Source organism: Serinus canaria, chromosome 4 (genome assembly GCF_022539315.1).
Source record: "Serinus canaria isolate serCan28SL12 chromosome 4, serCan2020, whole genome shotgun sequence".
NCBI lineage: Eukaryota > Metazoa > Chordata > Aves > Passeriformes > Fringillidae > Serinus > Serinus canaria.
Window position 1 is genome coordinate 25,408,479 of NC_066317.1, and position 12,834 is coordinate 25,421,312.

A 12,834-nucleotide genomic window follows, 5' to 3' on the forward strand; every position below is an offset into this window, starting at 1 on the left:
TTTTCAATCTCTTTTCTTCCTTATTCTTTCTGAACGCCTGTATCCCTAATGCGTGTGACCAGTAATGAGTAATCCAGTCCTTTTCTTTCATCTGTGCATGCTTGGAATTTTTGCATTGGCATGCACCTTACAGGTGGATGTCCTTTCTTTCTTCTTCTTATCCATGTACATGACGTCTGTACACTCTTCTCACACTGGGCACATGTACTTTTGCTTTGGTTCTTGCTGTTACAGTGCAGCCCTTCTTGTCATCCTGACTTTTAACCCTTTGATTTGTATGTTACTTATTTTAAGGTAGGGTTTTTTCCCTCTTTTGCAGTAATGCAGTTCTGTTTTATTCCTCAGTAGTTCTCCCAGGCCTGAGAAAAGATATAGTCTGTTCTTGCACAGATAATGATTTTCTTGTATTCTTCCCAAATGCATTCAGTAAATTTATAAAAGATGGGACTAGAAATTATTCAAATTAGCCCTGTGTTTTAACAGTTTGGAAAAACTGAAGCACTGAATCTACTCAGTGGCACTTGGGATGATTTTTCATTCATTGTTGTGACTACTTGAATTACGGAGGAATTTCATTGGAATTGTACAAGTATTAATGCAGTAGATAAAGGAATATAATGCCAATCTTTTCTTGCACCAGTCTCTCTATGAAAATTCACTTTCTCAAGAATGTTGTTTTGCTTTTTCTTTTTACTTCCAGTATTTGAGTCGCTACTCTTCACCTTGATTCTGTTAGGGTTTTTATGTGAAATTAAATGTTCCTCTTGGGTTCATTTGCTAACCCTTTTTAAAAGAGCCATGAAACTAACAGCATTTATAGACCATATTTTAAATAAAATAAGGGTTGATACAGTTGATTGAAGTCATGGATGGGCATATTATTAGTTACCATGATGGTTTCAGATTATACATAACACTTCTGTAATGCTTTATAGTATTGAAATAAAGAATGCTGTTCATTGATGCCACAGTACTTCTGCAGAGGGATGGAACCTCAAATTCCCAAATGTTTGAAGAGTTTTGAATACTTAAGATATTTTCTTGTCATAGCAATCCATTAGATTGATAAGAGAGAAGCAGTGATTACTTGCATTTATTTAGGATGTCACTGCCTAACTAAAAGCATATTTAAAATCCTTGCTAACTTTGCCTTGTCACAAGAGAAATCTAAGGTTTCTTGAAAATGCTGAAAATGCATCAATAACAAGTAATGTAGGAAATTAATTATAAGCCATTGCTGCATGCTTTACTCTGTTTTGAAACAGTGTGTTTGTGTTGCTTTTGTGTATTGCTCACGTATGTTTAGAGTAGATATTGTAAAAGCAAACAAAAAAATAAAAAAAACCTAATGGGTTGTGCTGTGGATGGGACAGCAGTAACAAACAGTTGCTGCATTGTCACCAGATACTAGAAATGCATGGTGTAATCACTTGCTTATGAGCCTGAATTTAGTCACTCATGTAAGCATAAGACAACCCAAATTTTCAGGTTTACCTGGCTTTAATTTCCCTGGTTGTGTTGTGCTCTCTGTATGTGTGTTTGTACTCTTGCATGTGGCAACAGTAGTATATTTCATTCATTTCTGACAGAATTCCAACATGAATTATTCTTGTCTTAAAAGGTGTGTCAAGCAAAAGTTAATACTAAACATTTTCATAACATAATTTCAATTTATGTGGAAAGAACTCCTTTATTTCTGTGTATTAATTTATAAAAGTACTCCACAGGATAAACCAGTATTAAAAAGATAGGTAGGAAGTTTGTGTGTTTAATTTCCTGGTACACATGCATATACACACATGTAAAATTATCTGCTAACTTCCATGTCCTACTAATATTTTACTGGACTAGCCCACTAATAACTGCTTCTAGGTTTGTAGATTTAACTTGCTGCATGCTGGGATTTTCTCTGGAACAGCTGATTTCTCTCACTTTTAATGCAATGATTTGTGACTTCCGTTTCTCGTCTTTCCTGTCTGTCTGACTCTGATGTTTGTGCTTTCCAATTCACAGGCATGCAGTATGGTGGATATGTTAATAATCAAGCTAGCTCTGCACCAGCTCCCTTGTCATCAAGTTCAGATGATGAGGAAGAGGATGAGGAGGATGAGGAAGCAGGTTGGCTTTAGCTTTACACCAGTATCTTGTTCTCTTCCTACTCAAGGTTTTCCCCATATTTCCATCCCCTGAAACTTTTTCTTCCTTTAAAACAAAGCATCACCCTGACTCTTCAGCTTGAGATTTCTCAGCTGTTACTAGTATAGTAAACAAAAAGGACTTCAGTAGTGACCAACAAATAGGTCCCTTTTTTTGTCATGTTAATATCAGACGCTTTATGAATCTAACAAAGTAATGTTTACAACTTGCAAGACTCCCATATTTTTAGTATTTTGATTTGCAGTGAGTTTTAACTGAAGATAACTAGCAGTAGAACTTACACTGATAATTGTTCAGGTTAAGCTATCCAATGCCATTTGTATCATTACATTGAACAGTGTTTACCTTGTTTCTCATTTTATTCATAAGGAACTCAAACAATTAAGGTAGTAAACATGGAGAGGTTGTAAGTGTGCTTTTTAGGACAGTAAATTAATCTCTGCTGATTTTTTTCTCTTTCTAAAGATGTGTGTCTCAATGGTCAGGCTCATAGGTACAGTTTTAATCAGCTTGCTTTGTAGAAAACTTTAAAAGTTTGTTGATTTATTTTTTTTTAAGTGGATGAATGTTACATACTTGGTTGCATTTTGCTTGTTGTCAGAATGACCCGGTTTTGTGAGTTTAATGTTTCTCACCAGTTTAGTTTCTTCACTTTTGGTAACCTTTACTTTTGGAACTTGAAGAAGTCTTTACTGGCTGCATGAGTGGTAACAGTATAAAAAGCTTTTTTGAGATAAACATAAGACTACTACTCTTGTTGATAGATGGCAGTAACAGCACATACCTTGTACTCCTGACTTTTAGTATTGATTTGGAATAGGAAACTATTGTAGCTTTTTCTTTAATTTTATGATACATGTTGTCAGAAAAAACCCCAAAAACAATGCCAGTTTTATTAAAATAATGAAATAATCACCGAGAATACTATGAAAATAGTGTCGTTTACTCATAATAATTCTGTGAAGAATGGAACAAACCAATGATGACATCCAAGTCATAATTAGGAACAGTGTGTTGGGTTGCATGCTAAGGTTTCTGTCCAAATGATGTTGATTGTGTTTTTTTATCAATTGTAACCTTTTTCTCCTTACTTTGTTCCCTGAACAAAGCTCCATACTCCCTACCATCATTCTCTCTCAAGTTCTGTACATTACTAAAACCTGTAGCCTTGCATTTAAATTTGTGTTACGGAAAAGAGTGAAAGGGTGCCCAGGTTCCATATGGAGGCTGTGTGATTAATAAGCACATACTGTTTTACGCCCTGTCAGCAGGAGCTAATGCAAATCCTTAACAGATTTCAATAGACAAAATTCTGGCTCAGACTGTCACAGTGGTTTTATGAAGAGTAGGTTCTGGAAATCTGGTTGCTTGTGTTTGTGTAACTTCTCAACTGTTTTGTTGACCTAACAAAAGTATATTTTGACTTTTCTGTAGTAAGACTTAGCAAAGCTTTAAAAGCCCTAATCCTGATCAGGGTAAAAAAAGTCATCAATCTTGATTCCTTCAGCTTCTAGAACAGAAAATAAAATCTTGCAATTATGTTCTTTAGTAGCCTCCAGGATTTAAAAAAAAAAGAAAATTTACAGTGAAAATCTGAAAACTAAGTCTGTGTGAATGTCACAGAATTAAATTTTCCTTTAAATAATATATTTTTGTTAGTGTTAGGGATTTTTTAAATAGCTTTTTTGTTTTTTAGTTGAATGCTTTAAAGGCAGAATGCTCAAGAATTACCTCTGCTGTCAGGATGATGCCATGGTTTCTGTGTCCCAAATGTCAGTGATGTTATGTTTTCATATGCAGAGTCTCCTCTCTTGGAAGTCTCAAATGTCCCTTGAAATACTTTCAACTTTGCAATGGAATGTGTGGTCATGGTTGATCCTTCCAAGTAGAACAGTATCAGTGAATCTTTTCAGTCTTTTCTGCCACAAAAATTATATATAAAATTTTCTTTTTTTTTTTTTCCTCAATTCTTAAATGGACACTTTTTTTTTTCTATCACACTTTATGGCTTGGTGTGTTTTAAAGAGAAGATGCATTTAATCTTCTTGGCCCTTTTTTCATTGGAAATAAATGTGTGTGAAATTGCGTTGGCAAATATGTTTTAAAATAATTCTTTGTTTGCCAGATGTTTTACAATAAGATGTTCAAGATCTGTGCATAGGTTGAACTAAAAATTAAGCAATCAAGTCTCTTCAGTCCTAACAGCTATGTATGTGCTCAATGTGCTTTTTTATATCTGCCTAATTAACTTTTGGTACTTATTTTTGCCTAGTTACTTTTTACTCAGCTACTTTAGGCTGAGCCAAGAGTAATTGTTTATACCAACTGAAGTTCACACTCTTGTCAATGATAATGGAAAATAGAATCTTTAGACTAAAAGGAAAGCTAGCTGTGAATTAGAATGCTACAAAAAAGAGAGAAGAATTAAATCCTTGTCAGTTTGGCTTGAAAGTGGATAATCACTCTGAAGATGATGGGAATCTTCTGTTGCTTGCAGTTGTGAAGAAGGTTGTGAATGGATTGTTTTTAAAATATGCAAGGCCTCAGTTGATATAGTCTAGAAAGAACTTTTGGTTTAATATAAAAATATTTTTTATTTCAAGAAACAACTTTTTTCATTGTTTTTGTCTTTTTGCCGTTGATCTCTCTTGCTGTTTGTTGGGCATGTGCTTGTTTGTTTCTAATATCTTGCTGATTATACTTTCTCCCTCTCCTCTTTACAGTGGTAATAGTTTTCAAGTCTTAGGGCTGAAGTGGTGGGATTTTTTTCCCAGGATCTTTCTTGACAGTTTCTTAGCAAAGGTTTTAGAAAAAAAAAATCTCAGTCTTTTATTTAACAAAAGTTTGCTATTTCTGATATCCCTAAAGTTCAACTATTTTCCTCCCCCAGCGCTTGATAGTTCCTCTACTACAAGCAGTGCCTCTCCTGTTCTGAACAATTACGATGCTCTGGAAGGAGGTGGCTATCCAGGTAAGCAGTTTATTTTGAATTATTTATTCAAGTACATAAAGGTGGTTTTTTTATTGTTTCTGGTCTTGTTTATTGTTAATTAACAAGTAGATGAAAGGCAGTGCCTGTGAAAGGAGCAAGGGAAATCATCAGAGAAAATATACATGTCTTTTTAAATAATTTCTCACAGTTTTAACACTGAAGTTCATATAACCATTTAATAAAACTTCCCTGAATCATAAGCCATACTTTCCATTATAGTGTTAAGAGTAGTGCTGAAAATATGCTAAGTGTGAAAGCAGCATCTTTTTTCTAGATTATACTGTATGCCTGATTGTGTTGTTGACATTAGGAGCTGATAATAGTTGCTGACACATCACAGAAGTTTTGGGAGACCAACAATATCAGCTTGCAGAGATGCTTGGATCAGGTTATTTTCTTTTACTTTTCTTCATTTAAAGAAAATGGCTGCTGTTTTGCTTACTCTTAGCTCTAAAAATATCAGGACTGTCAGGTTGGTTCTAAATGGGCCTACTGGCTGACTACCTTGGTCTTGAAATCTGTAGAGCTGCCATATTGAGAGCAAGGGGAAAAGATGCTATTCAAAATATTTTAGCCACTATTTTCAATGAATAATTGGACTAATTTGGAGGACCTACCCGCTCCTGGCTCCTTTGCCTTGTCTGGCCCTTGGGAGTGTCACAGTAGTTTGCCATAGTTTGATGAGTTCCTAATTAAAGTGAAATCTCTCTCAGTTAGAAAGCTGGTATTGTTATTCACATAGAGTCTAGCAGGACTACAAATTCTATACCCTCTGGCCTAATAACTAACCATTTTGTTTCTGCTGAAACCATATTCTAAAAATAACTTGTTCCTTTTTTGTTTTTTTAAGATAAACAGTCATCATTAGGTTTCTTAAATCTGTTGCAGTTTTTTTTATGGTTTTATTGGGTTTTTTTCCCTCATGGAGTGTTCATGACAAACATAGTTTCTTGGCAGTTGGTTTCTTGAAGTGCTTTGTTCCTTTGCTTGCACTTTTCCCAGTTGACTTCACCAAGCTTAAATTCTTCTGAAACTTAGCTCATATCTGTAGACATTTCGAAAGAATACTTTCATCTCTTTACAGCTGTTAAGTTCACTGTAGATTACTTTCAGTTTGACCTTGAAAAATAGCAGAACTAAGCTGTGCTGCAGGCATATACAAGAGAAACTTGCGTCAGGTTAAAACTTCAAAAGAGGCAATGCTTTATTTCTCCTCTACCATTTCTGAATACTGTCCAAACATGAGGCTGAGCCAATGGAACTATTCACTAACTCTAGGCACAGCTTTTCACGAAATAATCATAGAATCCCAGAATGATTCTGGTCATGCTGTGACAGTTTTCAGAAGTGGAGGGGAGATTAAGTGTGAATGCTCTCATTTGTGGTTTATATCAAATGTATATATTGGAATAAAATGTGGTTCTATTGTTATTCAATTCAAATGACTTTTTTTTCAAGTTGCCTCTTTTTGTAAAGTAACATTTTGTTTGTAGTGACACAAGTCCCTGGTCATCTTCCATACACACTGTCTTTGTCAAAATTCTTGACATAATCTTTCTTTACAATTTCTTTTTTCAGTGCATAAAAATAACTTGATGGATAATGAAAAAAACTTACGAATAGTAATGTTGTTTTAAAGTATTTAGGAGTTTACATTTAAATTAAGAAGGAAATAATAAGTGAAGTGTATTCAGTATCTGTGGCATTTCTTTTGTCTTTCCAGAGACACGTTCTGTGACTAGCAGCCCAGTTCCCTCTCCGTCAGTCCTCCAAACATCAAAAGCTTCTAAGCCCTTTGGTTATGGATATCCAGCACTGCAGCCAGGCTACCAAAATGCAACACCACCTACTCCTGTGCAGCCCAGTAATCCAGGACACCATTCTGGTTTTCAGCACTATGCACAGGCTTGTATTTTTCATTTTAAAATTACTTTGTGAAGTAAATTCCTGGGAAAAACCTTTTCTGTGTGATATATTTCCCCTTTATTTTCATATTTTTATAATTTCTGAGACAATAAACATTAGGTATAATATTGACATCATATCTCTGGTTCTAGACTTAATGGAAGGCTTTTAAAGGAAAATTTTAAGTGTGCCTCCAAGTTGTTAGGCTTAACAAGTTTGGTTCACCAGTTATTAGCAAACTCCACACTGTTAAGATGTGATATTTGAAAGAGCTGAAGTTTATTGATAGGAAACAATGAAGAAGCATAAGAAAGTACTTGATCAGCATAGGGCATTGCTATAGGCAACGATCTCAAGCATTAAATGACCTTATGAGCAAGGCATGGTATAGGGTCCAGATAAAAGAACTCTGTAGAGCTTGTGCTGACTGTGTGTAGTCAAGCAGGCTGCCTGCATCTGCTGTTTTCCTCAGAAAGATAGCTCCAAACACCCAAGAAATGGTGTACAATCACCTGATTCCTATTGCTCACATGAATTCCCCAAGAACACTGGCAGAAAAGGAGCCAGGTACTGAGGCAAGACACAAATGCTGAAGAATTGCAGAGGAATGTATGTGCGAAGGGTCTAGTAAAAGAAACATACTGATACACAAATCCTGCTATCTGAAGTAAGGGCCAACTGGCAAAGACAGTAAAACTACTGTGGTAGGTGATCAAAATTCCTTACTGCATATAACATCCAGTAAGGCTCTCACTGTCACAGGCACAATGTAAAATATGACTTGGAAGAAATGTTTCATATAAATAATTTTTTTTTAATTAAAAGGGTTGGCTTCATCTTTAATGTAATGTGAGATGAAGTTGGGCTCTTTCAGTAGCACACAGTAAAAGAACAGCAGTTGCTTCAAGTGAATTCAGGTTGTACATAAAAGGAGAAAATGCTTCAGGATGCGAGTGGGGAAGCACTAGAACAGATTGTGCCATGAAATTGTCCATCCTTAGATATTTTGAAAACTTAGCTGGGTGAATCTGTATGAGCAATCTAAATTAACTTTTAAGTTAGCCTTGCTTGAGCAAGGGATTAGACTACCAGACCTCAAAGGTGCCATCCAACCTAACCTTTTCTCCTCTATGGTGTTTTGTTTTAATTTAAAAATAAATTTTTAAAGTCAGTGTCTGTAACTTTGAAAAGTTGATTGTAACAAAAGTTAAATTGTAGAGCAGAGTGGGAGAGAAATTGTGTCAGCCTTTTTAGTAACTTGTTTTCTTATGCCTGAAGAGATGGGTTATGTGTGACTTCCAGTGTTGGTTTGCGTAACGAAATTGAATTTTGTCCTATGATACACATTTGAAAGGCGCATCACATTTGTTGTAGCATTTTTAAATTTCTACAGTACAACACTCCTTTTGTTTGTTTGGGTTTGTTACTAATGGCTGCTATATCTTTTCTAAATATGTGTCTGGAAGGGAGGGCACTAAAGAAGATTGAAGGTTGTTATTTGAACATGATTGTGTGTTTACCTGTTTGTCATGCTCTTAACTTTACAGCAATATCCAGGTGTGAGCCAGCTGTCCTCTTCCTTAGGAGGATTAAGTCTACAGCATTCTCAGCAGCCAGAAAGCTTAAGACCCGTAAACCTTACACATGATAGAAATATTTTACCGGTGTCTTCAGTTCCAGCACCTGTGCCTAACTTGAATTCTGATCTTAGAAAATTAAACTGCAGTCCAGAGTAAGTTTACTGTGTCTAGGACACTGTCTTATATTTTTTAGTGGGCAATAATTATTTAAAATTTCAAAAAAAGTTGCAGCTGACTCCTAAGTTTGAATCTTAGTGATGAAAAATAAATATTAAAACCCCTTTTAACTGAAAGTATGTTTATCCTCTGAATCATTACACAAATATTGGAACTGTCCTGCCATCAGAATATATTATATGTAGTGAGTGTAGCTAGTTTCTTAGTATTTTAATAATTTTTCTATATCTTCACCTTGTTTTATCCATTTAAAAGATATTTTAATAAACACCTTAATGTTACACAATATTTTTCATAGAATACTTTGTAATATTGCATAGGATTTTTTTCACAAAAGTATTATGATTATGCCTGAATACACTTAATAATTTATGAGTATATTTTATTATGATAATTCTGCAATCAGGTATCCTTTTACCTCTAATTAACAATAAGTAGTATTATCAACTATCCCAAGTCAAGTGCAGCTAAGTACAGTGGAAAGTGCTTTTCCCCAGAGATTTTATTTGTAATTCCAAAATAAGTATTCTTCATTGCCTTAAAGTGACTCAGCATCCTTATTCCTGTAGTGAGAGTGCATGGTCCCTCCAGGAAACAGAAATCAGAAAACTGAAGGCCTGGGAATCATTCTTACAAGTGGAACACTTTTGACAGCACTATTTGTGCATTGGGCTTTTTTAGTGTTTCATAGAACAAAAGCTTTTGACTCTCTCAGTATGTGGGATCCTCTTCTAATGTTTTCTTATATAAATATGGCATTCTGAGTACTAGTTAAATACTTTCTTGGTTCACTGAAAAAATCTTTGTAATGAACAGAAAGATACATAGTTTTCATTGAGTGCTGTATCTAAAACAGTCCTGTCTCTTAATTGCAAGTTGGTTGTGGTATACTTGCATTGCTGAACTACTAAACTGTGGGGCTGGGGGGTATTTTTTTGTGTGTTTCTTTATGAAGCCTTTTTAGAAATCTTTCTGCATTTTTTAATTAAATAATTTGTAAAACATAGGATTTCTTAAATTTCTAAGTTCTTTAAAATGAGATGTTAACACAATGTTTTCAACATCTTTTAAAATTTCATTTTTAACATTATATTTCTATTTCCTTTCAGCTCATTTCGATGTACATTGACAAATATTCCACAGACACAGGCTTTGTTAAACAAAGCTAAACTTCCTTTGGGTTTGTTGCTGCATCCCTTCAGGGACCTGACGGTAAAGTACTTTACTTTTTTTTGTGTGTGTGTGTTTGTTTTATATATGCATTTGTTCTATTTTCATTCAAACAATGAAATATAATGAACTTCGAGTCCTGAGTTTAGCAGAACTACAAAAAATTGTGACTTAGAGAGGAGGAGAGCAAAAAAATCTTGAAATTGCTACTTCATTGGAATGCATGAGGGAGAAGCCCTTCAAGTTTATTTTTTTGTTGTTAGAAGTCTTTGCTTGCCTGTGGTTCTCCGAAAAATTGCCACTCTGTGTGTTGGGCTCACAAGTGTCAGATACATCTTGAAAAAGTGTTTACAGAGCTCTCCTGAGGGGAGGTGCTCAGTTTGAATATGTGACTGGCCTGACTCTTGCTTTTAATAGAACATAAACACAATATAATATTGAAGACATATTCATAAGCTTCATTCATTCATTCATGTTAAGCAACTCCTCTCAATGTAATTTATAAGCATTTTTGTAAAAATGTGAATAGCTATCTGGTATAACTTCTTTTTATTAATTGTGTGTGCTTTGTGTAAGATTTGCCATCCATCATATTTCTTATAGAGTCACTCAAAAGTTGTCCTTCATAATTTCTTTTGCCATAGTAGCTATAATTTAAAGTAGTTTCATTTAAGATCTTACTACATCTTTGATTTTGAGACGATATTAAGGCAATATTTAAGTGTTAATTTTTTTGATTATAGGGGGAGATTGTTTTTAATAGACATCATAATTACTCTATAAAATTGACCTAAACAGCTAAAAGGAAAGATGATAGAAAATGAAGGCTCACAAAGCTTTTATGAACTGTACTGCACAGAGATGATTTCCATGAAGTGTATTACATACCTTTGTGACAGTTTTTCATTGTTTCCTTTTTAGCAATTGCCAGTAATAACATCAAGCACAATAGTGAGATGCAGATCCTGCAGGACTTACATCAACCCTTTTGTTTCTTTTATCGATCAAAGGCGGTGGAAATGCAACCTGTGCTATAGAGTTAACGATGGTAAGTGATCATAGCAGGAAATGCTTGCATTTGTTGAATCTCTTTCAAGTATTTACGTTGTATCAGTCCATAGGATATTTTAGATTAAAACATAAACTACAGTGACAATGTCCTTATGATCCAGAGATTTTGAAAAGCATCTTAAGACAGATGTGTTGTGCTTTTTCTTGAAACAAAAGATTGTTTTGCAATCTTTATGGACATGAAGAAAATGTATTCATAATATGCTGATTCCTTGTCTAATGAAATCAGCTAATCCCACTGACTGCTGTTGCAATATGCAGATGGAATCATGATGACAGCTACAATCCAGGCCAGAGGTTATGAGAAACAGTACAGATTGCTGCTTAGTTGTGAAAAGCTCTGCTTGCATTGCTGTTATAGTTGGGGATCTGTTGTTGTTTAAAATATATAAATTTTCTTTCCAGTTACTGAACTTTGATGTTAAAGATATGCTTGAGATATTTGACATGTTCCGTTTTTATGTATCCTTAATGTAAATTTTTTGCTATTGCAATAATTGAAGTATGCACATATTACTTTGCATTTAGCTGCAATAATGGGGCTTTTTCTGACAAAAATATAATCTGTATTTGGGGGGTAATTTTTTTTTTAATAGTTCCTGAAGAATTTATGTATAATCCTCTGACACGGTCTTATGGAGAGCCTCACAAACGGCCAGAGGTGCAAAATTCTACAGTGGAATTCATTGCTTCTTCAGACTATATGGTAAGAAAAAGTTTTCATAGTAACATCAAGAGCAATTACATATTAATATAATAGTGCTTGAAATTAATGTTTTCTAATGATCCAGTGGTGTGTATTAATTTTTCCGTGATGCTTCTCCTAACACCAAGGAATAGTTAAATTCATATTTTGAGTTTTGGCTGATGTAAACAGTCAGAAGCTTTTGAGATAAAAGTAATTGGATGTGTGTTATCATTCAGTGTAGTTTAATGTGGCACAGTCAGATTTGAATCTGATGAAGTGTGATTTCTGCCTTTCTCCCTCACTTTGAGGATGTTTTGAAAGACCAGTAATAGGATAATGAGCAAATAATTCAGCTTCAAATTTCTAGTTAGTAATTGTGAAGAAATGGTTCTTATTAGGAGTCAGCTTACAATTGCTGAGATGGTGGTCTTGTCTGCCTGGGAAGAGGCCTACTTCAGAATGACATTTTTAGCAGCAGCAAATTAAATTGTTCTCTTGTCTTTGAATTGAAACATTGTGGCAGACATTTTACAGTGAATAAATAGCTCAATACATAATTGGGGGAAGGGTGTAGGTAGAATGCTCTAACCCTGTTTCATGGATCACATTGTCCATGCACTGAAAAAACAATGGAATTTAAAAGATGGAAGTCGGTCTCTTTTGTCATGTTTGAATTGACTGTTGGAAGGAGGGACTAAAATGTCTTTTCCCCCCTGAAGTATAACATACAATAAACATTTTATGTTTATTACAAATGACAGTTGTTAACCACATGTGGGGATTGTGGTTAAGTCTATCTGCATATTGCTTAGAAAATTACCTTTATTGCATAATGTATACCTTGCATTTTTCTAAGTATTCCCTTTTCCTACTTCCCTTTCTAATGACTAATCACTTTTAACATTTCTTTGAATATGATTTTTGAATGTTTTTATTTTTTTTTTACTTTGTAGCTTCGTCCTCCTCAGCCTGCGGTATATTTATTTGTTTTAGATGTGTCTCATAATGCAGTGGAGGCTGGATATTTGACAATACTCTGCCAGTCATTGCTGGAAAACCTAGACAAGTAAGAGTATAAATAAATCAAATCAGCT

General features: G+C 34.5%; 1 protein-coding gene across 3 annotated transcripts in view; it reads left to right on the forward strand.

The window, feature by feature from the left end:
• The window catches only part of SEC24B (SEC24 homolog B, COPII coat complex component), a 46,487-nt gene that overhangs the window by 16,986 nt on the left and 16,667 nt on the right, over window positions 1-12,834 (forward strand). For 2 of the 3 annotated variants that reach the window (XM_030238963.2, XM_050973535.1), the window contains exons 4-11: window positions 2,014-2,118; window positions 5,048-5,128; window positions 6,873-7,054; window positions 8,602-8,786; window positions 9,921-10,023; window positions 10,903-11,029; window positions 11,649-11,758; window positions 12,694-12,806. In XM_030238963.2, coding sequence (XP_030094823.2) covers window positions 2,014-2,118; window positions 5,048-5,128; window positions 6,873-7,054; window positions 8,602-8,786; window positions 9,921-10,023; window positions 10,903-11,029; window positions 11,649-11,758; window positions 12,694-12,806 — 1,006 coding nt within the window. The remainder of the gene's footprint in view (window positions 1-2,013; window positions 2,119-5,047; window positions 5,129-6,872; window positions 7,055-8,601; window positions 8,787-9,920; window positions 10,024-10,902; window positions 11,030-11,648; window positions 11,759-12,693; window positions 12,807-12,834) is intronic. The other variant, XM_030238964.2, reaches the window with a different exon arrangement.